The sequence below is a fragment of the Heterodontus francisci genome, chromosome 3, assembly GCF_036365525.1.
Source record: "Heterodontus francisci isolate sHetFra1 chromosome 3, sHetFra1.hap1, whole genome shotgun sequence".
Taxonomy (NCBI): Eukaryota; Metazoa; Chordata; class Chondrichthyes; order Heterodontiformes; family Heterodontidae; genus Heterodontus; species Heterodontus francisci.
The window spans coordinates 202,956,901-202,983,150 of record NC_090373.1 but is presented as its reverse complement, the minus strand read 5'-3'; the positions used below and the strand labels follow the sequence as shown (position 1 = coordinate 202,983,150).

Sequence of the window (26,250 nt, the reverse complement as noted above, 5' to 3'; positions counted from 1 at the left end):
CCTTTATGGCTGCCCGCCAGCTCTGGCAATCACTGGCAACTGACTCCCATGACTTCTGATCAATGTCACAGGACTTCATGTTGCGTTTGCATGCGTTTTTAAAGCAGAGACATGGACGGCAGGTGGGTCTGATAACAGTGACGAGCTCACTGTACAATGTGTCCTTGGGGATCCTGCCATCTTCCATGCGGCTCACATGGCCAAGCCATCTCAAGTGCCGCTGGCTCAGTAGGGTGTATAAACTGGGGATGTTGGCCGCCTCGAGGACTTCTGTGTTGGAAATACGGTCCTGCCACCTGATGCCAAGGATTCTCCGGAGGCAGCGAAGATGGAATGAATTGAGATGTCGCTCTTGGCTGGCATATGTTGTCCAGGCCTCGCTGCCGTAGAGCAAGGTACTGAGGACACAGGCTTGATACACTCGGACTTTTGTGTTCCGTGTCAGTGCTCCATTTCCCCACACTCTCTTGGCCAGTCTAGACAGAGCAGTGGAAGCCTTTCCCATGCGCTTGTTGATTTCTGCATCGAGAAACAGGTTACTGGTGATAGTTGAGCCTAGGTAGGTGAACTCTTGAACCACTTCCAGAGCGTGGTCGCCGATATTGATGGATGGAGAATTTCTGACGTCCTTTCCCATGATGTTCGTTTTCTTGAGGCTGATGGTCAGGCCAAATTCATTGCAGGCAGCCGAAAACCTGTCGATGAGACTCTGCAGACACTCTTCAGTGTGAGATGTTAAAGCAGCATCGTCAGCAAAGAGGAGTTCCCTGATGAGGACTTTCCGTACTTTGGTCTTCGCTCTTAGATGGGCAAGGTTGAACAACCTGCATACTCAAGCACTAGAACACCTAGATCCCTCTGCACCTCAGAATTTTGCAGTCGTTCTCCGTTTGAGGTGCTCTTTTATTCTTCCTGCCAAAGTGAACAACTTTACATTTTCCCGCATCTGCCAGTTTTTTACCCACTTACTCAAAATATTGTTACAACCAGGTGAGAAAGGGGTCCCTTTCAGCCTTCACCTGGTCTTACTATAACAGGATTTAATTTTTAAACACACTGTGTTTTGAGCTGCCCTTTGGTGAATCCTTGTTCACCACTTTCCAATTATAAGGCAAAGAAATGAGCACAAACAGGCTTTCTTAGGTTTAAAGAAGAAAAGTGAAATTTATTCAAACTTAAACTTAAACTCTAATTCGGTTAATGTCCACAGATACACGCCACACCCCACACTAGCATGCATACACAATACACACCTGCAAATAGAGATCGAAAAGAGAAGAAAAATAGTGGAGAGGTTTGAGGCAATCTCTGAAGAGGGGTTTTTGTTACTGTGCTTCGAGTTCTCTGTAGTCCTTGCTTGTAGGTAGATCTTGCTTTTCGTTGGGGCCCAGTATTCTTCTTAAACCTTGTTCACTGTCGGAGACTTTTCTCTCTCGGGGTTCATATGTCTTCAATGGATTCCAAAACTGGTGAGAACGAGATGAGAGCAGACAGGAGAGAAGTATTTGCAGTCCAGGAGCAAACAGCATTCTGAGTTCAAATTCTGTTTTCCAATTTTCCAATTTCCAAACTCTCCTAGTTGGCCAGCAGGTGGTCATGTGATTGACTGGTTTGACAAGGTCTCTTCTGTGTATTGGAGCAGGGACTGGTTCCTTTGTTCCAACACTGTCTGCAAGTATGAAAAAAAAAGTCTTTCCAGGCAGGAGCTTGGCAATCCCTTGTAATAGGCCTTAGTTGTCCACCACCAATCACGGCTGGATGTGGCAGGACTGCAGAGCTTAGATCTGATCCTTTGGTTATGGGATCGCTTAGCTCTGTCCATCGCATGCTGCTTATGCAGTTTGGCATGCAGATAGTCCTGTGTTGTAGCTTCACCAGGTTGACACGTCATTTTGAGGTATGCCTGGTGCTGCTCCTGGCATGCCCTCCTGCAGTCTTCATTGAACCAGGGTTGGTCTCCTGGCTTGATGGTAATGGTAGAGTGGGGGATATGCTGGGCCATGAGGTTACAGTTTGTGGTTGGGTACAATTCTGCTGTTGCTGATGCCACAGCACCTTATGGATGCCCAGTTTTGCATTGCTAGCTCTGTTTGAAATCTATCCCATTTAGCACAGTGGTAGTGCCACACAACACGATGGAGGGTATCCTCAATGTGAAGGCAGGACTTTGTCTCCACAAGGACTGTGCAGTGGTCACTCCTACCAATGCTGTCATGGACAGTTGCATCTGCGCAGGCAGATTGGTGAGGACGAGGTCAAGTATGTTTTCCCCTCTTGTTGGTTCCCTCACCACCTGCCGCATACCCAGTCTAGCAGATATGTCCTTCAGGACTCGGCCAGCTCGGTCAGTAGTGGTGCTACCGAGCCGGTCTTGGTGATGGACATTGAAGTTCCCCGCCCAGAGTACATTCTGTGCCCTTGCCACCCTCAGTGCTTCCTCCAAGTGCTGTTCAACATGGAGGAGTACTGAGTCATCAGCTGAGGGAGGGCGGTAGGTGGGAATCAACAGGAGGTTTCCTTGCCCATGTTTGATCTGATGCCATGCGACTTCATGGGGTCCAGGTTTGATGTTGAGGATTCCCAGGACAACTCCCTCCCTACTGTATACCATTGTGCCACCACCTCTGGTAGGTCTATCCTGCCGGTGGGACAGGACATACCTGGGGATGGTGATGGCAGTGTCTGGGACATTGTCTGTCAGGTATGATTCCATGAGTATGACTATGTCAGGCTGTTGCTTGACTAGTCTGTGGGACAGCTCTCCCAGCTTTGGCACAAGCCCCCAGATGTAAATAAGGAGGACTTTGCAGGGTCGACAGGGCTGGGTTTGCCGTTGTCATTTCCGGTGCCTAGGTCGATGCTGGGTGGTCTGTCTGGTTTCATTCCTTTTTATTGACTTCGTAGCAGTTAGATACAACTGACTGGCTTGCTAAGGCCATTTCAGAGGGCATGTAAGAGTTAACCACAGTGCTGTGGGTCTGGAGTCACATGTAGGCCAGACCAGGTAAGAACAGATTTCCTTCCCTAAAGGACATTAGTGAACCAGATGGGTTTTTACAACAATCGACAATGGTTTCATGGCCATCATTCGACTAGCTTTTAATTCCAGATTTATTAATTGAATTGAAATTCCACCTTCTGCTGTTGTGGGTTTTGAATCCATGTCCCCAGAGCAATACCCTGGGTCTCTGGGTTACTAGTCCAGTGATAATACCACTACGCCACCGCCTTCCCATCTAGTTGTTTGGCTGGAGAAGGTTGCAGAAATAGGGAGAGGCTCAATCGATAAAGATCAACAAAAAGAGATTTTTTTTAGTGTTCCTAAAGTTGTAAGAGGTTTCTATGGGGATTCACCGATCGTCTGCTTTTGAGAATGATTGGGAAACTCCCTGCAGAAGTTCAACTGCTAAGTGTATAGCTAATATACAGAGAGCTGAGGAACTGTGACTGAATTGAACCTGCTTTTTATTGTTTAGAACCTATTGGAAGATGCAGAAACATGCAGAAGAAAGATGGAAGCTGCATCTGCACTGATTGACGGCCTGAGTGGGGAGAAGATCAGATGGACAGATCAGTGCAAGGAGTTTAAAGCACAAATCAACAGGCAAGAATCTGGTCGCCAGCTGTCAGGAGCAGAAAGGATCCAGAACCCTAATTTAAACCCTACCTAACAGGGAGAGGTTAAAATTGCAGTAGAATACTTAGTGCTACATTCCTGACACACTCCCCGCCCATGCCATTTTAACCTTTCTCTTTTCGTGGCCTGCAGGCAGCTGGGACCTCATATATAGTAAAATCGGAATCCGACAATGCAATCGAATCCCAACACCATTTGAACTAAAATTCACAGCTGTCCCACCAGTGCCAGAGTCACAACTAAACCTCATGTCCAACAGAGCCAGAGCAGGCCCAGAAAATTAAGTAATTTTTCATTTCTTTTCCTTGTGGACCAGGAATAACTGGAGTGCTCCTCCTAGCTTCACAAGAAACCTTGCCTGCTCCAGGCTTCCCTCCTCTTCCCTCACTGCCCTCCTAACCCTGTCCCAACCATTTACCTGATTGTCAAGGACCATTGATTTGTGTCCCGATGGCAGACTCAAAATTCTCCTATTGCTGAGGTTCCCAACCCTTCTGCTATCAGCAGGAGCCTACCAGAATGAGCAATTGGTCTCCAGAGTGCAGGTGTTGATGACTTGGGAGAAACAGCCTTGATGTGTTTGTTTGCACATGCTGGGTCTCCTGCTGCTCAGAAACATTGCTTTATTACTGGTTGTGAGGATGATGGTATCCGGACTTGGAAACTCCGTGAGTCATTGAGAACACGCGAGAGAGAAACACAATTAAGGCAGAGAGCTGCAAACTGGATAGGGTGAAAGAGAAACACAAACTGGGGCAAGGACCAGAGGAAACACAATCTGGGGAAGGGGAGAGAGAAAAACATAAAGAGAGAAAAACTTTAACTGAAGAGAGAGAGAGGCAAAACTCAAACTGTGGGACGAAGAGAGAGAAATTTAACTGGTAGAGAGAGAGAGCAAACAAACTATGGGAAGGAGAGAAAGAAAACTCAAAACTGTGGGAGCAAAAGAGAGAAACAAACTGCCAAATGAGGGAGGGAGAAACATAAACTGGGGAGGGTTTATTTATTATTTCTATAACTTGCTGTCTAGTGTAAAACATTATAAGAGCATTTAAAACTTTAGTTTGAAGTTACTTATATTGATGTTTTTGTTGATTTCGTGGTATTAACTTGGTGTTTGTCATTGCAGTCAATACTATAGAAACATCACAGAAATAGTTTTCATTTAAACATCACTTACCTTTCAATCTTTTTATTCTTTTGTGTCCTTTCTTTGATTTATAAAATGTTATTGATCTCACTACAAAACAAAAAGTAAAATATTTTACTTGGGAATTGGTGGTAGTAAGACACTCAACGAAGTTAAATGCACATAACATTTACAAATAGTGATCAAATGTCATGTAATCAAATCTCCAAGAATATATCAAACCAGAATTGGCAACCCTAGCTTCTAGCTGCATGCCAGCTAGCGCTTCTCACTGGGTCTGGGCAGGATCAACCACCATATTCCATCCATATGGAAAGGAAAATCAGGCTGGTGTACAATGATAGACCAATCCATGACTGCCAGTTTTCCACCTGGCAGTGAAACATAATTGGCTAAAAATTCAATTGTGTTGGTTTTGGGGCTTGAGCATGAAGATACACAATTATTCCACACCCTGTCAAAGTGATTTGGGGGAAAGCTCTCCACTGGTTGGAGTCATACCTAGCACAAAGGAAGATGGTTGTGTTTATTGGAGGCCAATCATCTCACCCCAGGATATTGCTGCAGGGGTTCCTCAGGGTAGTGTCCTAGGCCCTGTAATGAGGAGCTGCCACCATATAAGTGTTAAAGCAAAAGAAGAGCAGGAGAATACTTGGCATCAGGCGGCAGGACCGTAAGTTCAATAGAATATGTAAAAAAGGGAAATAAAATAAATAAGAGAATAAAAAAATGAAGTCGTTAATTAAAGCACATTAAGGATGGCAGGACAGGTGATTTGTCATAGCTGCAGCATGTGAGATCTCCTGGATGCCAGTGTGATCCAGGGAAAACACGTGTGCAGTAAGTGTTTGCGGTTTGAAGAGCTTTGGCTTAGCCTCATTGAACTGGAGTCCGAGCTGCAGACACTGCGATACACCAGGGAGGGGGAAAGTTACCTGGATATTTTGTACCATGAGGCAGTCACACCCCTCAGGATAGGTTCTTCTGATTTGGTCAGCGGTCAGGGACAGGAGAGTGTGGCTGCAGCTGAGGGAGATAAGGGGACCCAGACTGGAAAAATCAGATGGGCACAGATAGTCTAGATGAGGAGCACATAGAATGTTTTCCAGATAATTTCTTAGAACAATACGTTCTGGAGCCAACCAGAGAGCAGGTTATACTTGACCTGGCATTGTGCAACAAGATAGGATTAATTAATGACCTCATAGTTAAGGCGCCCCTCAGTAGCAGTGATCATAATATGATTGAATTTTACATTTGGTTTGAGGGAGAGAAGAGTGGGTCCAGGTGTAGTATTTTAAACTTAAATAAGGGCAATTAGGAGGGCATGAAAGCAGAGCTAGCTAAAGTGAACTGGCAAATCAGGTTAACATAGAAACATAGAAAATAGGAGCAGGAGTAGGCCATTTGGCCCTTCGAGCCTGTGGTAGCGAATTCCACAGGCTCACCACTCTCTGGGTGAAGAAATTTCTCCTCATCTCAGTCCTGAATGGTTTACCCAGTATCCTTAGACTATGACCCCTGGTTCTGGACAGCCCGACCATCGGGAACATCCTTCCTGCATCTACCCTGTCAAGTCCTGTTCGAATTTTATAGGTTTCTACGAGATCCCCCCCTCACTCTTCTGAACTCCAGCGAATATAATCCTAACCAACTCAATCTCTCCTCATACGTCAGTCCCACCATCCCAGGAATCAGTCTGGTAAGCCTTCGCTGCACTCCCTCTATAGCAAGAACATCCTTCCTCAGATAAGGAGACCAAAACTGCACACAATATTCCAGGTGTGGCCTCACCAAGGCCCTGTATAATTGCAGCAAGACATCCCTGCTCCTGTACTTGAATCCTCTTGCTATGAAGGCCAACATACCATTTGCCTTTTTTACTGCCTGTTGGACCTGCATGCTTAACTTCAGCGACTGGTGTATGAGAACATCCAGGTCTTGCTGCATATTCCCCTCTCAGTTTATAGCCGTTCAGATAATAATCTGCCTTCCTGTTTTTGCTACCGAAGTGGATAACCTCACATTTATCCACATTATACTGCATCTGCCATGCAATAGTCCACTCACTCAACTTGTCCAAATCACCCTGAAGCCTCTCTGCATCCTCCTCACGACTCACCCTCCCACCCAGTTTTGTGTCATCTGCAAATTTGGAGATATTGCATTTAGTTCCCTCATTTAAATCATTAATGTATATTGTGAATAGCCAGGGTCCTAGCACCGATCCTTGCGATACCCCACTAGTCACTGCCTGCCATTCAGAAAAAGACCCATTTATCCCTAGTCTTTGTTTCCTGTCTGCCAACCAATTTTCTATCCATCGCAGTACACCACCCCCAATCCCATGCGCTTTAAATTTTACATGCTAATCTCTTATGTGGGACTTTGTCATAAGCCTTCTGAAAGTCCAAATAAACCACATCCACTGGCTCCCCCTCATCGACTCTACTAGTTATATCCTCGAAGAATTCTAGTAGATTTGTCAAGCATGATTTCCCTTTTGTAAATCCATGCTGACTCTGCCTGATCCTACCACTGTTCTCTAAGTGCTCTGCTATAAAATCTTTTGAGAATGGACTCTAGAATTTTCCCCACTACCAACATCAGGCTGACTGGTCTACAATTCCCTGCTTTCTCTCTACCTCCCTTTTTAAATAGTGGGGTTACATTAGCTACCCTCCAATCTGTAGGAACTGTTCCAGAATCTATTGATGACCACCAATGCATCCACTCTTTCCAGGGCCACTTCCTTAAGTACTCTGGGATGCATACCATCAGGCCCTGGGGATTTATCGGCCTTCAATCCCATCAATTTCCCCAACACCATTTCTCTACTAATACTGATTTCTTTCAGTTCCTCTCTCTCACTTAAGCCCTGTGTTCCCCAACATTTCTGGTATGATATTTGTGTCCTCCTTAGTGAAGACAGAGCCAAAGTATGCATTTAGTTGGTCAGCCATTTCTTTATTCTCCATAATAAATTCCCCTGTTTCTGACTGTAAGGGCCCTACATTTGTCTTCATCAATCTTTTTGTCTTCACATATCTATAGAAACTTTTAGTCAGTTTTTGTTTTCCCCACAAGCTTGCTTTTGTATTCTATTTTCCCCTTCTTAATCAATCCTTTGGTCCTCCTTTGCTGAATTCTAAACTGCTCCCAATCCTCAGGTCTGTTGTTTTTCCTGGCAAATTTATATGCCTCTTCCTTGGATCTAATGCTATCTCTAATTTCCCTTGTAAGCCATAATTTAACTACCTTTCCCATTTTCCTTTTGCGCCAGACAGGGATCAACAATTGTTGCAGTTCATCCATGCGCTCTTTAAGTGTTTGCCATTGCCTATCCACCATCATCCCTTTAAGTAACTTTTCCCAATCTGTCATGGCTTACTTGTTCCTCATACCTTTGTAGTTTCCTTTAGTAAAATTCAGGACCCTTGTCTCAGAATCAAGAACGTCACTCTCCATCTTGATGGACAATTCTATCATATTATGGTCGTTCATCCCCAAGGGATCTTGCACCACTAGAATGTCTATTATTCTCTCTCATTACACAATACCCAGTCGAGGATGGCCTGTTCACTCATTGGTTCCTCAACATATCGGTCCAGAAAACCATCCCATCTCAACTCCAGGAATTCCTCCTCTACGGTATTGTGACTAATTTGATTTGCCCAATCTATATGCAGAATAAAGCCACACATAATTACAGATGTTTCTTTATCGCATGCATCTTTAATTTCCTGTTTAATATCATTCCCAACATCACCACTACAATTTGAGGGTCTATATACAACCCCCACTAACATTTTTTGCCCCTTTAGTGTTTCTCAGCTCTACCCATACAGATTCCACATCGTCAGAGCTAATATCTTTCCTCACTATTGCGTTAATTTCCTCTTTAACCAGCAATGCAACTCCACTGTCTTTTGCTTTTTGTCTGTCCTTCCTAAATATTGAATATCCCTGGATGTTCATTTCCCATCCCTGGTCACCTTGAAGCCATGTCTCTGTAATCCCGACTATATCATACCCGTTTACATCTATTTGCACGATTAATTCATCCACTTTATTGCGAATGCTCCGTGTGTTAAGGCACAAAGCCTTAAGGCTTGTCTTTTTAACATTACGTGTCCCCTTCCCAATTTTTTTCACTGTGGCCCTGTTTGATTCTGGCCCTTGATTTCTCTGCCTATCACTTTTCTTATTCCCCTTACTGTCTTTTGTTCTTGTCTTTGATCCCTCCCTCCTCTGACTCCTTGCAAAGGTACCCATCCCCCTGCCATTTTAGTTTAAACTCTCCCCAACCACTCTAACAAATACTCCCCCTAGGACATCAGTCTCGGTCCTGCCCAGGTGTAACCCGTCCAGTTTGTACGGTCCCACCTCCCCCAAAACTGGTCCCAATGCCCCAGGAATCTAAAACCCTTCCCTCACACCATCTCTTCAGCCACATATTCATCCGATAGGTCCTGCTATTTCTACTCTGACTAGCACATGGCACTGGTAATAATCCTGAGATCACTACCTTTTGAGGTCCTACTTTTCAACTGACTTCCTAGCTCCCTATATTCTGTTTTTAGGACCTCATCCTTTTTTTCACCTATGTTGTTTGGACCAATGTGTACCACGACCACTGGCTGTTCACCCTCCCCCTTCAGAATGTCCTGAAACCGCTCTGAGACATCCTTGACCCTCGCACCAGGGAGGCAACATACCATCCTGGAGTTTCTTTTTCAGCCACAGAAATGCCTATCTATTCCCCTTACAATTGAGTCCCCTATAACTATTGTATTCCCAAACGTTTTACTCCTCCCCTAAGGGATAGGTCAATGGATGCAGTGGAAGACAGTTAAGGGAACTTTCAGATTACACAGAATAGATACATTTCAACAAGAAAGCAAAATTCCAAAGTTGGGATCTGCCATCCGTGGTTAACTAAAACAGTTAAAGATAGTATCAGACTTAAAGAAAAAGCTTATAATTGCGCAAAGATGGGAGGCAGATCAGAAGATTGGACTAAATATAAGTAACAGCAAAGAATGACTAAAAGATTGATAAGGAAGGTGAAATTAAAGCACGAGAGAAAGCTAGCTAGAAATATAAAGACAGATAGTAACAGTTTCTATTGAGTAAAGAGTTAACAAAGTGAGCATTCGTCCTATAGAAAGTGAGTCTGGGGAATTAATAATGGATAATAAGGAGATTGCAGATGAATTGAACAGATATTTTGCATCAGTCTTCACTTTTGAGGATACAAGTAACATCCCAGTATTAGCTGTAAGTCAGGAAAAGGAAGGGAGGGAGGAACTCAACAAAATTACAATCACCAGGGAAGTGGTACTGAACAAATTGTTGGAGCTGGAGGCTGACAAGTCCCCGGGTCCTGATGGACTTCATCCTGGGGTGTTAAAAGAAGTTGCTCGTGAGATAGTTGATGCGTTAGTTTTAATTTTCCAAAATTCCCTAGATTCGGGAAAGGTTCAGTTAGATTGGAAAATAGCCTTTATTCAAAAAGGAAGGGAGACAGAAAGTAGGAAACTATAGGTCAGTTAGCTTAACATTCGTCTTAGGGAAAATGTTAGAAGCTATTATTAAAGATGTTATAGCAGGGCATTTAGAAAATTTCAAGGTAATCAGGCCAAGTCAACATGGTTTTGTGAAAGGGAAATCATCATTAACCAATTTATTGGGGTTCTTTCAGGGAGTTACATGTGCTGTGGATAAAGGGGAACCAGTGGATGTATTGCACTTAGATTTCCAGAAGGCATTTGATAAGGTACCACAGCAAAGGTTATTGCAGAAAATAAAAGCTCATGGTGTAGGAGGTAACATATTGGCATGGATCATGGCTAACTAACAGGAAACAGAGAGTAGGCATAAATGAGTCATTTTCTCATTGGCAAGATGTAATGGGTGGTGTGCCACAGGGATCAGTAATGGGGCTTCAACTTATTATAATCTATATAAATGACTTAGATGAAGGTATGGTTGCTAAATTTGCTGATGACACAAAGATAGGTCGGAAAGTAACTTGTCAAGAGGACATAAGGGGGCTACAAAGGGATATGGATAGGTGAAGTGAGTGGGCAAAGACCTGGCAAATGGAGAAAAATATGGGAAAGTGTGAAATTCTCCACTTTGGCAGGAAGAATAAAAAAGAAGCATATTATCTAAATTATATATGATTGCAGAGCTCTGAGATGCAGAGGGATCTAGGTGTCCTAGTGCATGAATCACAAAAGGTTAGTATGCAGGTACACCATGTAATTTGGAAAGATAATAGAATGTTATCATTTGTCGCGAGGGGAATTGAATACAAAAGTAGAGAAGTTATAGTTCAGCTGTCCAGGGCATTGGTGAGACCACATCTGGAATCATGTGTACAGTACTGGTCTCCTTATTTCAAGAAGGATGTAATTGCATTGGAGGCAGTGCAGAGAAGGTTTACTGGACTAATACCTGGAATGGACAGGCTGTCTTATGAGGAAAGATTGGATAGGCTCGGCTTGTTTCTGCTGGAGTTTAGAAGAGTAAGAGGCAACTTGATTGAAACATATAAGATTCTGAGGGATCTTGGCAGGGTGGATGTGGAAAGGATGTTTCCCCTTGTGAGAGAATCTAGAACTGTTTAAAAATAAGGGGTTGCCCATTTAAGACAGAGATGAGGAGAAATTTTTTCTCTATGAGGGTCTTTGGAATCCTCTTCCTCAAAAGGTGATGGAAGCAGAGTCTTTGAATATTTTTAAGGCAGAGGTAGATAGATTCTTGATAAGCAAGCGGGTGGAAGGTTATCGGGGGTAGGTGGAAATGTGGAGTAATGAGTTCAGCCATGAACTTATTGAATGGCGGAGCAGGCTCGAATGGCCGAGTGGCCTGCTCCTGTTCCTAATTCGTGTGATCGCATGTTCGTATGTCCTTCCTGTCTACCTATGGGGCGGCACAGTGGCGCAGTGGTTAGCGCCGCAGCCTCACAGCTCCAAGGACCCCGGTTCAATTCTGGGTACTGCCTGTGCGGAGTTTGCAAGTTCTCCCTGTGACCGTGTGGGTTTTCGCCGGGTGCTCCGGTTTCCTCCCACCGCCAAAGACTTGCAGGTGATAGGTAAATTGGCCATTGTAAATTGCCCCTAGTGTAGGTAGGGGGTAGGGAATATGGGATTACTGTAGGGTTAGTATAAATGGGTGGTTCTTGGTCGGCACAGACTCAGTGGGCCAAAGGGCCAGTTTCAGTGCTGTATCTCTAAATAAATAAATAAATCTAGGCCCCTCATAATTTTGCACACTTCAATTAAGTCACCCGTCAGCCTCCTCTGTACTAAGGAAAACAAAAAAAAACAAAATAACTTTGGCCCAACCATCTTCAGCTGCTTCATCAATAACCTTCCCTCAAACGTAATATCAGAAGTGAGGATATTTGCTGATGATTGCACACTTTTGAATTCCCCCACTAACAACATCCTGGGGGTTACATTGACCAGGAACTGAACTGGTGCAATAAAATAAAAGTAAAAGCATTGACCAGAAACTGAACTGGACTGGACCAGCCATATAAATACTGTGGCTACAAGAGCAGGTCAGGGGCTGGAAGTTCTATGGACAGTAACCCGGCTCCTGACTTCCCAAAGCCTGTCCACCATCTGCAAGACACAAGTCAGGAGTTTGATGGAATACTGTCCACTTCCCTGGATGGGTGCAGCTCCAACAACATACCATCCAGGATAAAGCATCTTGCTTGATCGGAACCCCATCCACAACCTTAAACATTCACTCCCTTCAGCACCGATGCACAGTGGCAGCAGTGTGTACCATGTACAAGATGCACTGCAGCAAATCACCAAAGCTCCTTCCACAGCACTTCCAAATCCATGACCTCTTCCATCGAGAAGGAACACCACCTGCAAGTTCCCCTCCAAGTCACGCACCATCCTGACTTGGAACTATATCACCATTCCTTTGCTGTCGTGGGTCAAAATCCTGGAACTCCATCCCTAACAGCACAGTCGGTGAATCTGCACCAGATGGACTGCAACGGTTCAAGAGGGCAGCTCACCACCACTTTCTCCAGGAGAATTAGGGATGGACAACAAATTCTGGCCTTGCCAATGATGCCCACATCCAATGAAATTATTATATGACAACACACAAGAGGTTTGACAGGCTGCATGCTCAGGCCCCAAGTACGTGTGTAGCTAGCTTGAGTTACAGTTAGCCTGCACTTCTTAAATGCAGCATACCTCTGTCAAAAAAGAGGTACATTCGGGGTGCAACAACTGGTGGAACTCAGAATCACAGAATTGTTACAGTGTAGAAGGAGGCCATTCGATCCATCGTGTCTGCACTGGCTCTTCAAGTGAGCAATTCAGCCTTCTCCTCAAAACCCTGCACATTCTTCCTTTTCAGATAACTATCTAATTCCCTTTTGAATGCCTTGATTGAACCTGCCTCGACCACATTTTCCAGTAGTGCATTCAAGATCCTAGCCACTCGCTGTGACAGAAAGGTTTTCCTCATGTCGCCATTGCTTTTTTTGCCAATTACCTTAAATCTTTGCCCTCTTGTTCTTGATCCTTTCACAAGTGGGAACAGTTTCTCTCTATCTACTCTGTCCAGACCCCTCATGATTTTGGATACCTCTATCAAATCATCTCTCAGCCTTCTCTTCTCCAAGGAAAACAGTCGCAACTTCTCCAATCTATCTTTGTAAATGAAGTTCCTTGGAACCATTCTCCTGAATCTTTTCTGCACTCTCTCCAATGCCTTCACATCTTTCCTTCAATGCAATGCCCAGAACTGGACACAATACTCCAATTGACACTGAAACAGTGTTTTATACAAGTTTAACATAACTTTCTTGCTCTTGTACTTTATGCACCTATTAATAAAGCTGAGGATACTTTATGCATAATTAACCATGCTCTCAACCTGTTCTGCCACCTTCAAAGACTTAAATGACTACAACAAAAGTGTTGAATTCTGTGAACACAAAGTGTTTCTGAGTAACAATAAAAGTACCGATAGAGCAGAAAGCCAGAGAGTGCCTTCCAATATTGTCAGATGATTGTGGCATTACCTGACGGGCTGGAAAGGAGGAGGGAGCTCATGTTTCTGCAGGGTGTCAGGAGGCTATTCAGCACACAATGTAAAGGGAATGGGAACAGGTAGCCAAGGAGATTAATTCAAGAAGTGTAGCCCCAAGGATCTAGTTCAATTCAAGGTCAGTGAATGCTTCTTCAAATGCCATCTCCCACCCAATGCACTACCAACCTCTTACACTGTTTAATGCATCACACCCCTATTGCTCACCTGAACACTTTGCAACACAGGTATTGATGCTGTTTCCTCATTGATGCTCTTTCCTCTCTCTTGCAGGAAAAGTGTTACACAAGTGCCTCCATTTTTTAATATTTAATTTTTTGAGGATTTGTATTACAACTGAAAAGATTCCATGGATGTGATTGTTTTTTAACCGAGTTCACACAAAGGACCCTTGAGATGTTGTTTGAAAATAACCTGTGCTGGAAATCATGTGCTTTAAGCTCAATAAACGACAGAAAGCTTGGTGACCTGGGGAAGAGGTTTACAGAGAAGCCACATGTCAAGGTTTATGGAGGTCAGGAGGTTGACTTTCTGTTTGGGGAAGATATTGTTTTCAGTTCAATTGGGGGTGTGACCTGTTTTGAAGACAGTTGGTGTTTTGCCTGCCAAGGAAAAAGAAACCACTCTATCTACTCTTTGAAGCAATCTTGCAAAGATCCAGTGTGGAAGAGTTAAAGTCCCTAGTGCTGCATCTCTCCTGAGAAGCTGGAAAAACCTGCCAGATTAATTATCAATGCCACCTGAAAAGAACTGCTTTAGAAAAGATCCCAGTGACTCATCTCTGTATGCCCACAGACCAGACCATAAGGGACAACTGACTTCCTTCCATACCTTCTCTTTTTTTCTTCAAGAACTAGCAAGTATTTGGCCAAAGTATTCTCTTTTTTTGTCTTTCTTGTAACATACATGTGCTGAGAGAATTTTTGTATTATTTGCTGTGTGTGAGTGTGTGTGTAGGGAATTTAAAAAGGGAACTTTCATATTTCAATCTGTGTGTTAATGCTTTTCGTCATTCCTGGATAAGTCTTGTTTGATAAACTGATGGTTTTGTTGTTTATTAAAGAAACCTGGTTGGTGTATTTTATTCTGGGATAAAGAGTCGTGTGTATGATTGAATCGGTAACTGGGTAAACATTTTTAAAATATATATTGTGACCTGTGGAGAAGTGGGATGAGAAAAGACCGTGCACTCCTCCCACCTCCATTGTAACACGGTTACACATAATAGGAGACAGCAGCAGAGAACTGGTCGGGGACAGGCAGATCTGCATCTACAGAGCCTTTGGAGGAGTTGATGCTGCAAATTATTGGGCCGGCAGTGAGTGAGGCTGTTGCACTCGATGTCTCCGAGAACATCCAGGGTGATGGTATGTTCCTGCCTAAGACACCTTCTCAAATTCCACTTCACCCTAATCCCACGATCTGGCATGAACTGCAACCTATAGATGGTGTGATCATGGAGCTTCTGCTTTTCAGCCCACCCACTTCCCACCCCCAAAATTTCCCCTTCTGGGTTTATGCTTTCAGATACCCAAGAACTGCTAGCCAGATGATGAAGGATGGGCGTTAGAGTACATGCCTGATGAAGAAAAACAGTCACTTGACCTGATACTTGCCGCCACCAGCTCAAATACTGGCACTGCGCGCACTTTAGAGGCACGGGGCATGAGTGAACTGCAGCCAGGCCGGGGGCAAGGGTAGTTTGTGTGCCGGCTGTCCAGAGGGAAAGGGCACGCAGATGAGTTCTGTTGCATGAGACTCAGATGAGGACTTTGATGGATGGCATTCTGGATAAGGCAGATGGATATGAACAGTGAGATGCTTGGCTCAATGGCTGGCCTACAAAACAGCTTACTGTCACTGTCAAGGAGCATGGAGGATTTCAGCTCCAGCTTGGCGCAGGGCTTTGCACAGAACCTGGAGCCCATCCTTTCTAGTGGGGAACTGGTGGCCAGTTCTATGACAATACTTGTGCACCCAGCCATGATAGAGCATCTGATAACTGATGTCTTACTTTCTATTGCAGCACAGGCATAGCCATCTAACATCTAACTGCTGCAGTGGAAACTCAAACTGAGGTCATGAGATCACCGCTTGTTGCAATGCAAGCCTAACTTGGTGCCATACAACCTCAGATTGCTGCTATCATGGCTGCAGATACCAGTGCTTAAAGGGGCTTGCAGGATCTCACTGCAGTCCAGCAATCAGTGCTCCAGCAGATTGCAAGATTGCTGAGGTGTGTCCTAGAGCAGTGGTTCCATTGTGCACAAACTTGCTGTCCTCTCTCAGGAGGACAGCATTCCAATAGTTTGCCTTCAATTCCTTGAGCTTCAACTTTAGGTAGCACTTATGAGGGACTTTATCAAATGCTTTCTGAAAGTCTATATAAGTAACACCCATAGGCATTCTCCTGTCCACTACTTTAGTCACCTTATCAAAGCGTTCAATCAGGTAGTAATATAAAAGCAAAATACTGCAGATGCTGGAAATCTGAAATAAAAACAAGAAATGCTTGAAATACTCAGCAGGTCTGGCAGCATCTGTGGAGAGAGAAGTAGAGTTAACGTTCAGGTCAGTGACTCTTCATCGACCTTGGTGTACAGGGCAAAATGTCAAAGTTTGCAGATGATACGAAACTTGGAAGCATTGTGAACTGTGAGGAGGATAGTGTAGAACTTCAAAAGGACATAGACAAGTTGGTGGAATGGGCAGACAGGGAGCAGATGAAGTTCAATGCAGAGAAATGTGAAGTGAATCATTTTGGTAGGTAGAACATGGAGAAACAATATAGAATAAAGGGTACAATTCGAAAGGGGGTGCTGGAGCAGAGGGATCTAGGTGTATATGTGTATAGGTCATTGAAAGTGGCAGGACAGGTTGAGAGAGGGGTTAATAAAGCATACAGTATCCTCGGCTATATTAATAGGGGCAAAGAGTACAAGAGCAAGGAAGTTATGTTGAACTTGTACGAGACACCAGTTCGGCCTCAGCTGGAGGATTGCATCCGATTCTGGGTGCTGCACTTGAGGAAAGACATGAGGGCATTGGAGAGAGTGCAGAAAATATTCACAAAAGTGGTTCCAGGGATGAGGAATTTCAGTTATAAAGATAAATTGGAGAAGTTAGGATTGTTTTCCTTGGAGAAGAGAAGGCTGAGAGGTGATTTGATACAGGAATTCAGGAGTCTGGACAGAGTAGATAAAGAGAAACTATTGCTACTCGTGAAAGGATCGAGAACGAGAGGGCACAGATTTAAAGTATTTGGTAAGAGAAGTGACATGAGGAAAAACTTTTTCCCACAGCGAGTGGTTAAAGTCTGGAATGCGCTGCCTGACAGTGTGGTGGAGGCAGGTTCAATTGAAGCATTCAAAAGGGAATTAGACAGTTATATGAAAAGGAAGAATGTGCAGGGTTAATGGGAGAAGGCAGGGGAATGGAACTGAGGTAGTTGCTCTTTCAGAGAGCAACGATTCTGTGATTCTGTGATGTGATACCACTGCTGGCATTTTGGATCCCAATGCTTCAGCTAACACTATATCCAGATCACACATGGATGAGAAGGTGTTTTGCAGCAGGAAGGACCCCCTACCAGTTCTTTTGGCTGGCATCAAATACTTGCGAGTTAGCTGCTGGTTGATTTCTGTTGCTGCAATTGTACACGTCTTTGGATCTTTCTAGAATTGTTTAAAGTTACAAAAGTCTAAAGGGCATGGCAGGTGGGGAAGAACTTGATTCTGACTTCAAGACTCCTGCTCAAACCAATTGCTCCCAGACGTGGATACAATAATATACATTCCCTTTGTAATAGAATATTCTGAGAGAATGAGCAGAAGGCAAGCAGAGCAGGGCAAGCTGCTTGATTAGTGGGAGGACGATGGGGAGCAGGGCTATAAGCAGGAGGCTATAACCACCCAGAATTTGTGAGGGTCAGTGTGCGAGACGTCTGCTTTTCACGAAGGACATCCTCATTGGAATCCGCCAACTTCTGCAACTACAATTGCCACCTCAGAGCAGGGTGACAACCACATTGTTAGTCAAGGTGCCAGTGGCCATAAACCTTTATGCATCAGGTTCCTTCCAGGCTGGAGCTGGAGATCTTGCAATTTGCCATTCACTGTTGTTTAAGTGATGTTGCTGATGCTCTCTATTCGAAGAGAGCTGACTATATTTCATTCTCTCTTGCTCGAGAGCAGCAGATAGAGCGAGCATACTGCTTCACCAGGATTGCAGACTTCCCCTTGGTGCAAGGTGCCATTGACTGCATGTATGCCGCTCTTTGGTACTGCAAGTCAACTCTGAGCTGTACTGTACCAAAAAGAATTCCATTCCCTCAACTTTCAGCTTGTTTGCGACCATAAGCAAAAAATCATGTAGTTCAGTGCACAGTAACCTGACAGCAGTCATTCTGCAGCAGCCCACTCTGCTGTCTGCAGTCAGCCACTACGACAAACCCAAGAACTGTTTATCAAGGTCTAGCATCTGACCACATGGCTGGTGACTTCGACATAAACCTGTGCACACAATATTCTGATAACTATGAAGACTTAGTACAGAATATCAAAAAGTCTGATGGTTAGAGTAACAGGAGTTTATTTACACACTCTTGCATCGAAGGCTTCTACTTACACTCTGCACAAGGCTCTGTACAAGTTCTATTTTCTTTTTTATTCATTCATGGGATGTGGGCATCGCTGGCTAGGCTAGAATTTATTGCCCATTCTTAATTGCCTTTGAGATGGTGGTGGTGAGCTGCCCTCTTGAACCACTGCAGTCCATGTCAGGTAGGTTCACCCACAGTGCAGTTAGGGAGAGAGTTCCAGGATTTTGACCCAGCGACAGTGAAGGAACGCCGATTTTGTTCCAAGTCAGGATGATGTGTGACTTGGAGGGGAACTTGCAGGTGGTGGTGTTCCCATGTATTTGCTGCCCTTGTCCTTCTAGTTGGTAGAGGTCGCGGGTTTGGAAGGTGCTGTCTAAGGAGCCTTGGTGCGTTGCTGCAGTGCATCTTGTAGATGGTACACAATGTTGCCACTGTGCGTCGGTGGTGGAGGGAGTGAATGTTTGTGGATGGGGTGCCAATCAAGCGGGCTGCTTTGTCCTGGATGGTGTCGAGCCTCTTGAGTGTTGTTGGAGCTGCACCTATCCAGGCAAGTGGAGAGTATTCCATCAGCCTCCTGACTTGTGCCTTGTAGATGGTGGGCAGGCTTTGGGGAGTCAGGAGATGAGTTACTCACCGCAGGATTCCTAGCCTCTGACCTGCTCTTGTAGCCATGGTATTTATATGGCAACTCCATTCAGTTTCTGGTCAGTGGTAACCCCTAGGATGTTGATAGTGGGGGATTCAGTGATGGTAAGGCCATTGGATGTCAAGGGGAGATGGTTAGATTATCTCTTGTTGGAGATGGTCATTGCCTGGCACTTGTGTGGCGTGAATATTACTTGCCACTTATCAGCCCAAGCCTGGATATTGACAGATCTTGCTGCATTTCTACACTGACTGCTTCAGTATCTGAGAAGTCGCGAATGGTACTGAACATTGTATAATCATCAGCGAACATCCCCACTTTTGACCTTATGATTGAAGGAGGGTCATTGATGAAGCAGCTGAAGATGGTTGTGTGGTTGTTGGAGGTCAATCATCTGAGCTCCAGGACATTACTGCAGGAGTTCTTCAGGGAAGTGTCCTCGGCCCAACTATCTTCAGCTCTTTTGTCCATGTTTGAACCAAGGCTGTAATGAGGTCAGGAGCTAAGTGGCCCTGACGGAACCCAAACTGTGTGTCACTCAGCAGGTTATTGCTAAGCAAGTGCTGCTTGATGGCACTGTTGCTGACACCTTCCATCACTTTATTGATGATTGAGAGTGGACTGATGAGGCAATAATTGACCAGGTTGGATTTGTCCTGCTTTTTGTATACAGGACATACCTGGTCAATTTTCCACATTGCCGAGTGGATGCTAGTGTTGTCGCTGTACTGGAACAGTTTGGCTAGGGGCGCAGCAAGTTCTGGAGCGCAGGTATTCAGCTACATCCAGGGAGAAGACTCGGAGGGTGGAGTTCCGGACCGGTAAGTATAAAAAATCTACCTCGGGGATTCGCAGCCTACATTCAGGGAGAAGACTCGGAGGGTGGAGTTCCGGACTGGTAAGTATAAAAAACTTACCTCTGGTAAAAAAAAACTAAAAAAAAACTGAAAAAGTGACATCACAGGAAAGCTGTGACCTGATTGGCTGGTAGGGAATCTGTACTGAATTTGAAAATAAAACGTTGATTAAAATCCTAATTAACTAATTAATAAGTAGAGTAACTAAACCAGAAAGAGGAGATTACTGTATTTACTTAGCATTTAATATTTATAATAGGAATCTAGCACGAGGGACCATATAATTAATTACAACAATTTAGTCAGGATTTAATAAGTATTTATTGATATTAAATTAATTTATTAATTAGTGTTAGAAATGACAGTTAGAGGGGTAAAGTGCTTCACCTGTGAGATGTGGGAGGTCCGTGACGCTTCCAGCGTTACAGACGACTACATCTGCAGGAAGTGTACCCAGTTGCAGCTCCTCACAGACCGCATGGATCGGTTGGAGCAGCAATTGGATGGATTTAGGAGCATGCAGGTGGCGGAAAGCGTCATAGACAGGAGTTTTAGAGAAGTGGTTACACCCAAGGTGCAGGCAGATAGATGGGTGACCGCTAGAAGGGGCAGGCAGTCAGTGCAGGAATCCCCTGTGGCTATCCCCCTCTCCAACAAGTATACTGTTTTGGATACTGTTGGGGGGATGGCCTATCAGGGGAAAACAGCAGCAGCAGCCAGAGCAATGGCACCACGGCTTGGCACTGTTGTTCAGCAGGGAAGGACAAAGCGCAGAAGAGCAATAGTTACAGGGGATTGTATAGTCAGGGGCACAGATAGGCGCTCTGTGGACGTGAAAGAGACTCCAGGATGGTATGTTGCCTCCCTGGTGCCAGGGTCAAGGATGTCTCTGAACGGACAGGGGGCATTCTGAAGGGGGAGGGTGAACAGCCAGAGGTTGTGGTACACATCGTTACCAATGACATAGGCAGAAAGAGTGACGAGGTCCTGCAGAGGGAGTTTAGGGAGTTAGGTAGAAAGTTAAAAGACAGGACCTCTAGGGTTGTAATCGCGGGATTACTCCCTGTGCCACGTGCCAGTGAGGCTAGAAATAGGAAGATGCTGCAGCTAAACACGTGGCTGAACAGCTGGTGTAGAAGGGAGGGTTTCATATATCTGGATCATTGGGCTCTCTTCAGGGACAGATGGGACCTGTACAAGAAGGACGGGTTGCATCTAAACTGGAAGGGCACTAATATCCTGGCTGCAAGGTTTGCTAGCGTCACTCGGGAGTGTTTAAACTAGTGTGGCAGTAGGGTGGGAACCAGAGCAGTAGGACAGCAAGTGAAATAAATGAGGGGGAACTAGTAAATAAGGCCAGTAAGACTAAGAGGAAGAGCAGGCAGGGAGATGTTACGGATCACAGCGGGCCTGGTGGTCTGAAGTGCATTTGTTTCAATGCGAGAAGTATAACAGGTAAGGCAGATTAACTTAGAGCTTGGATTAGTACTTGAGAACTATGATGTTGTTGCTATTACAGAGACTTGGTTGAGGGAAGGACAGGATTGGCAGCTAAATGTTCCAGGATTTAGAAGCTTCAGGCGGGATAGAGTGGGATGTAAAAGGGGTGAGGGAGTTGCATTACTTGTTAAGGAGAATATCACAGCTGTACTGCGGGAGGACACCTCGGAGGGGTCATGCAATGAGGCAATATGGGTGGAGCTCAGGAATAGTAAAGATGCAGTCACGATGTTGGGGGTTTACTACAGGCCTCCCAACAGGAGGTAGAGGAGCAGATATGTAGACAGATTTTGGAAAAATGTAAAGGTAACAGGGTTGTAGTGGTCAGTGATTGTAACTTCCCCGATATTGACTGGGACTCACAGCGCTAGGGGCTTGGATGGGGCAGAATTTGTAAGGAGCATCCAGGAGGGCTTCTTGAAACAATATGTAGTTAGTGCAAGTAGGGATAGGGCCGTACTGGACCTGGTATTGGGGAATGAGCCTGGCCAGGTGGTCGAAGTTTCAGTAGGGGAGCATTTCGGGAACAGTGACCATAATTCCATAAGTTTTAAGGTACTTGTGGATAAGGATAAGAGCAGTCCTCGGGTGAAGGTGCTAAATTGGGGGAAGGCTAATTATAACAATATTAGGCAGGAACTGAAGAATTTAGATTAGGGGCGGCTGTTTGAGGGTAAATCAACATCTGACGTGGGAGTCTTTCAAACGTCAGTTGATTAGAATCCAGGACCAGCATGTTCCTGTGAGGAAGAAGGATAAGTTTGGCTAGTTTCGGGAACCTTGGATAACATGGGATATTGTGAGCCTAGTCAAAAAGAAAAATGAAGCATTTGTAAGGGCTGGAAGGCGACAAGCAGACAAATCCCTTGAGGAATATAAAGACAGTGGGAAGGAACTTAAACAAGGAGTCAGGAGGGCTAAAAGGGATCATGAAAAGTCATTGGCAAACAGGATTAAGGAAAATCCCAATGCTTTTTCTTCATATATAAAGAGCAAGAGGGTAACTAGGAAAAGGGTTGCCCCACTCAATCACAGAGAAAGGAATCTATGTATGGAGCCAGAGGAAATGGGCGAGGTACTAAATGAGTACTTTGCATGAGTATTCACCAAAGAGAAGGACTTGGTGGATGATGAGCTCAGGGAAGGGAGTGTAGATAGTCTCAGTCCATCTCATTATCAAAAAGGAGGAGGTGTTGGGTGTCTTGCAAAGCATTAAGGTAGATATGTCCCCAGCGCCTGATGGGATCTACCCCAGAATACTGAGGGAGGCAAGGGAAGAAATTGCTGGGGCCTTGACAGAAATCTTTGTATCCTCATTGGCTACAGGTGAGGTCCCAGAGGACTGGAGAATAGCCAATGTTGTGCCTTTGTTTAAGAAGGGTAGCAAGGATAATCCAGGAAATTATAGCCCGGTGAGCCTTACGTCAGTGGTCGGGAAATTATTAGAGAGGATTCTTGAGGACAGGATTTACTCCCATTTGGAAACAAACGAACTTATTAGCGAGAGACAGCATGGTTTTGTGAAGGGGAGGTCGTGTCTCACTAATTTGATTGAGTTTTTTGAGGAAGTGACGAAGATGATTGATGAAGGAAGGGCAGTGGATGTTATCTATATGGACTTCAGTAAAGCCTTTGACAAGGTCCCTCATGGCAGACTGGTACAAAAGGTGAAGTCACACGGGATCAGAGGTGAGCTGGCAAGATGGACACAGAACTGGCTCGGTCATAGAAGACAGAGGGTAACATTGGAAGGGTGCTTTTCTGAATGGAGGGATGTGACTAGTGGTGTTCCGCAGGGATCAGTGCTGGGACCTTTGCTGTTTGTATTATATATGAATGATTTGGAGGAAAATGTAGCTGGTCTGATTCGTAAGTTTGCGAACGACAGAAAGGTTGGTGGAGTTGCGGATAGTGATGAGGATTGTCAGAGGATACAGCAGGATATAGATCTGTTGGAGACTTGGGCAGAGAAATGGAAGATGGAGTTTAATCTGGACAAATGTGAGATAATGCATTTTGGAAGGTCTAATGCAGGTAGGAAGTATACAGTAAATGGCAGAACCCTTAGGAGTATTGACAGGCAGAGAGATCTGGGCGTACAGGTCCACAGGTCACTGAAAGTGGCAGTGCAGGTGGATAAGGTAGTCAAGAAGGCATATGGCATGCTTGCCTTCATCGGTCGGGGCATAGAGTATAAAAATTGGCAAGTCATGCTGCAGCTGTACAGAACTTTAGTTAGGCCACACTTTGAATATTGCGTGCAATTCTAGTCGCCACACTACCAGAAGGACGTGGAGGCTTTGGAGAGGGTACAGAGGAGGTTTACTAGGATGTTGCCTGGTCTGGAGGGCATTAGCTATGAGGAGAGGTTGGATTGTTTTCACTGGAAAGACGGAGGTGGAGGGGCGACATGATAGAGGTTTACAAAGTTATGAGCGGCATGGACAGAGTGGATAGTCAGAAGCTTTTTCCCAGGGTGGAAGAGTCAGTTACCAGGGAACATAGGTTTAAGGAGAGAGGGGCAAAGTTTAGAGGGGATGTGCGAGGCAAGTTCTTTACACAGAGGGTGGTGAGTGCCTGGAACTTGCTGCCAGGGGAGGTGGTGGAAGCAGGTACGATAGCGACGTTTAAGAGGCATCTTGACAAATACATGAATAGGATGGGAATAGAGGGATACGGTCCCCGGAAGTGCAGAAGGTTTTAGTTTCGGCAGGCATCAAGATTGGCGCATGCTTGGAGGGCCGAATGGCCTGTTCCTGTGCTGTACTTTTCTTTGCTCTTTGTACTATTCCTGGAATATTGTCAGGGCGCATAGTCTTTGCAGTATCCAGTGCCTTCAGTCATTTCTTGATATCACACGGAGTGAATCAAATTGGCTGAAGTCTGGCATCTGTGATGCTGGGGACTTCAGGCAGAGGCCGAGATGGATCATCAACTCGGCACTTCTGGCTGAAGATTGTTGCAAATGCTTCAGCCTTATCTTTCGCACTGATGTGCTGGGCTCCCCCATCATTGAGGATGGGGATATTTGTGGAGCCACCTCCTCCAGTTAGTTGTTTAATCGTCCAACATCATTCACTGCTGGATGTGGCAGGACTTCAGAGCTTAGATCTGATCCACTTATTATTGGATTGCTCTGTCTATTGCATTCTTGCTTACGCAGTTTGGCATGCAGATAGTTCTCTGTTGTAGCTTCACCAGGTTGACATCTCTTTTTGAGGTATGCCTGATGCTGCCCTTGGCATGCCCTCCTGCACTCTTCATTGAACCAGGGTTGGTCTGTAGGCTTGATGGTAATGGTAGAGTGGGGGATATGCCGCGCCATCAGGTTGAGTACAATTCTGCTGCTGCTGATGGCCCATAGTGCCTTATGGATTCCCAGTTTTGCATTGCTAGATCTGTTCGAAATCTATCCCATTTAGCAAGGTCATAGTGCCACACAACACGATGGACGGTATCCTCAATGTGAAGGCGGGACATCGTCTCCACAAGTACGATGCGCTGGTCACCCCTACAAATACTGTCATGGACAGATGTATCTGTGGCAGGCAGATTGTTGAGGCTGAGGTCAAGTATGTTTTTCCCTCTTGTTGGTTCCCTTACCATCTGCCTCTGACCCAGTCTCGCAGCTATGTCCTTCAGGATTCGGCCTGTTCACTCAGTAGTGGTGCTTCCGTGCCACTCTTGGTGATTGACATTGATGCCCCCCACCCAGAGTACATTCTGTGCCCTTGCCACCCTCCGTGCTTCCTCCAAGTGGTGTTCAACATGGAGGAGTACTGATTCATCAGCTGAGGGAGGGCAGTATGTGGTCATCAGCAGGAGGTTTCCTTGCCCATGTTTGACCTGATGCCATGTAACTTCATGGGGTCCAGAGATGATGTTGAGGACTCCCAGGGCAACACCATTCCTACTGTATACCACTATGCCGCCACCTCTGCTGGGTCTGTCCTGCTGGTGGGACAGGACATACCCGGGGATAGCGATGGCAGTGTCTGGAACATTGTTTGTATGGTCTTGGTCTATTGATCAAGGAGTTAATTACTGCAGTGAGGAGGGATGATATCTTAGAAGGTTCCTCAAATGAGGCCATATGGGTAGAACTTAAAAACAAAAAGGGGGCAATCACTTTGCTGGGTGTGTACTACAGGCCTCCAAACAGTCAGGAAGAGATAGAGGAGCAGATATGCAGGCAAATCTCAGAGAGGTGTAAAAATAACAGGGTAATAATAGAAGGGGATTTCAACTTCCCCAGTATTACCTGGGATAGTCTGAGTGCAAAAGGCTTAAAGGGGGCGGAATTCTTAAAGTGCATCCAGGAGAGATTTTTGAGCCAGCACGTAGAAAGTTCGACAAGAGAAGAGGTGGTATTGGACCTAATTTTAGGGAATGAGGCCGGACAAGTGGTAAAAGTGTCAGTGGGGGAGCATTTTGGGGATGGTGACTATATCTCTGTCAGTTTTAAGGTAATTATGGAAAAGGACAAAGTTGGACCAGAAATAAAGGTACTGAATTGGGGCAAGGCAGATTTCCATATGATAAAACAGGATCTGGCCAAAGTGGACTGGGAGCAGCTACTTGTCGGAAAGTCTGCATCAGACCAGTGGGAGTCATTCAAAAAGAAAATAGTGAGAGTTCAGGTTTAACATGTTCCTGTAAAGGTGAAGGGTAGTACCAATAAGTCCAGGGAACCCTGGATGTCAAGGGATATAGAGGGTTGGATAAGGATAAAAAAGGAGGCTTATGACAGATTCAGAGGGCTGA

General features: G+C 45.1%; 1 protein-coding gene across 1 annotated transcript in view; it reads left to right on the top strand.

The window, feature by feature from the left end:
• LOC137367180 (dynein axonemal heavy chain 8-like) overlaps positions 1–26,250 on the top strand; it is a 2,531,605-nt gene that overhangs the window by 2,035,072 nt on the left and 470,283 nt on the right. Inside the window, exon 144 of the mRNA XM_068028616.1 lies at positions 3,477–3,604. Within this exon, the coding sequence (XP_067884717.1) occupies positions 3,477–3,604 (128 nt within the window). The remainder of the gene's footprint in view (positions 1–3,476; positions 3,605–26,250) is intronic.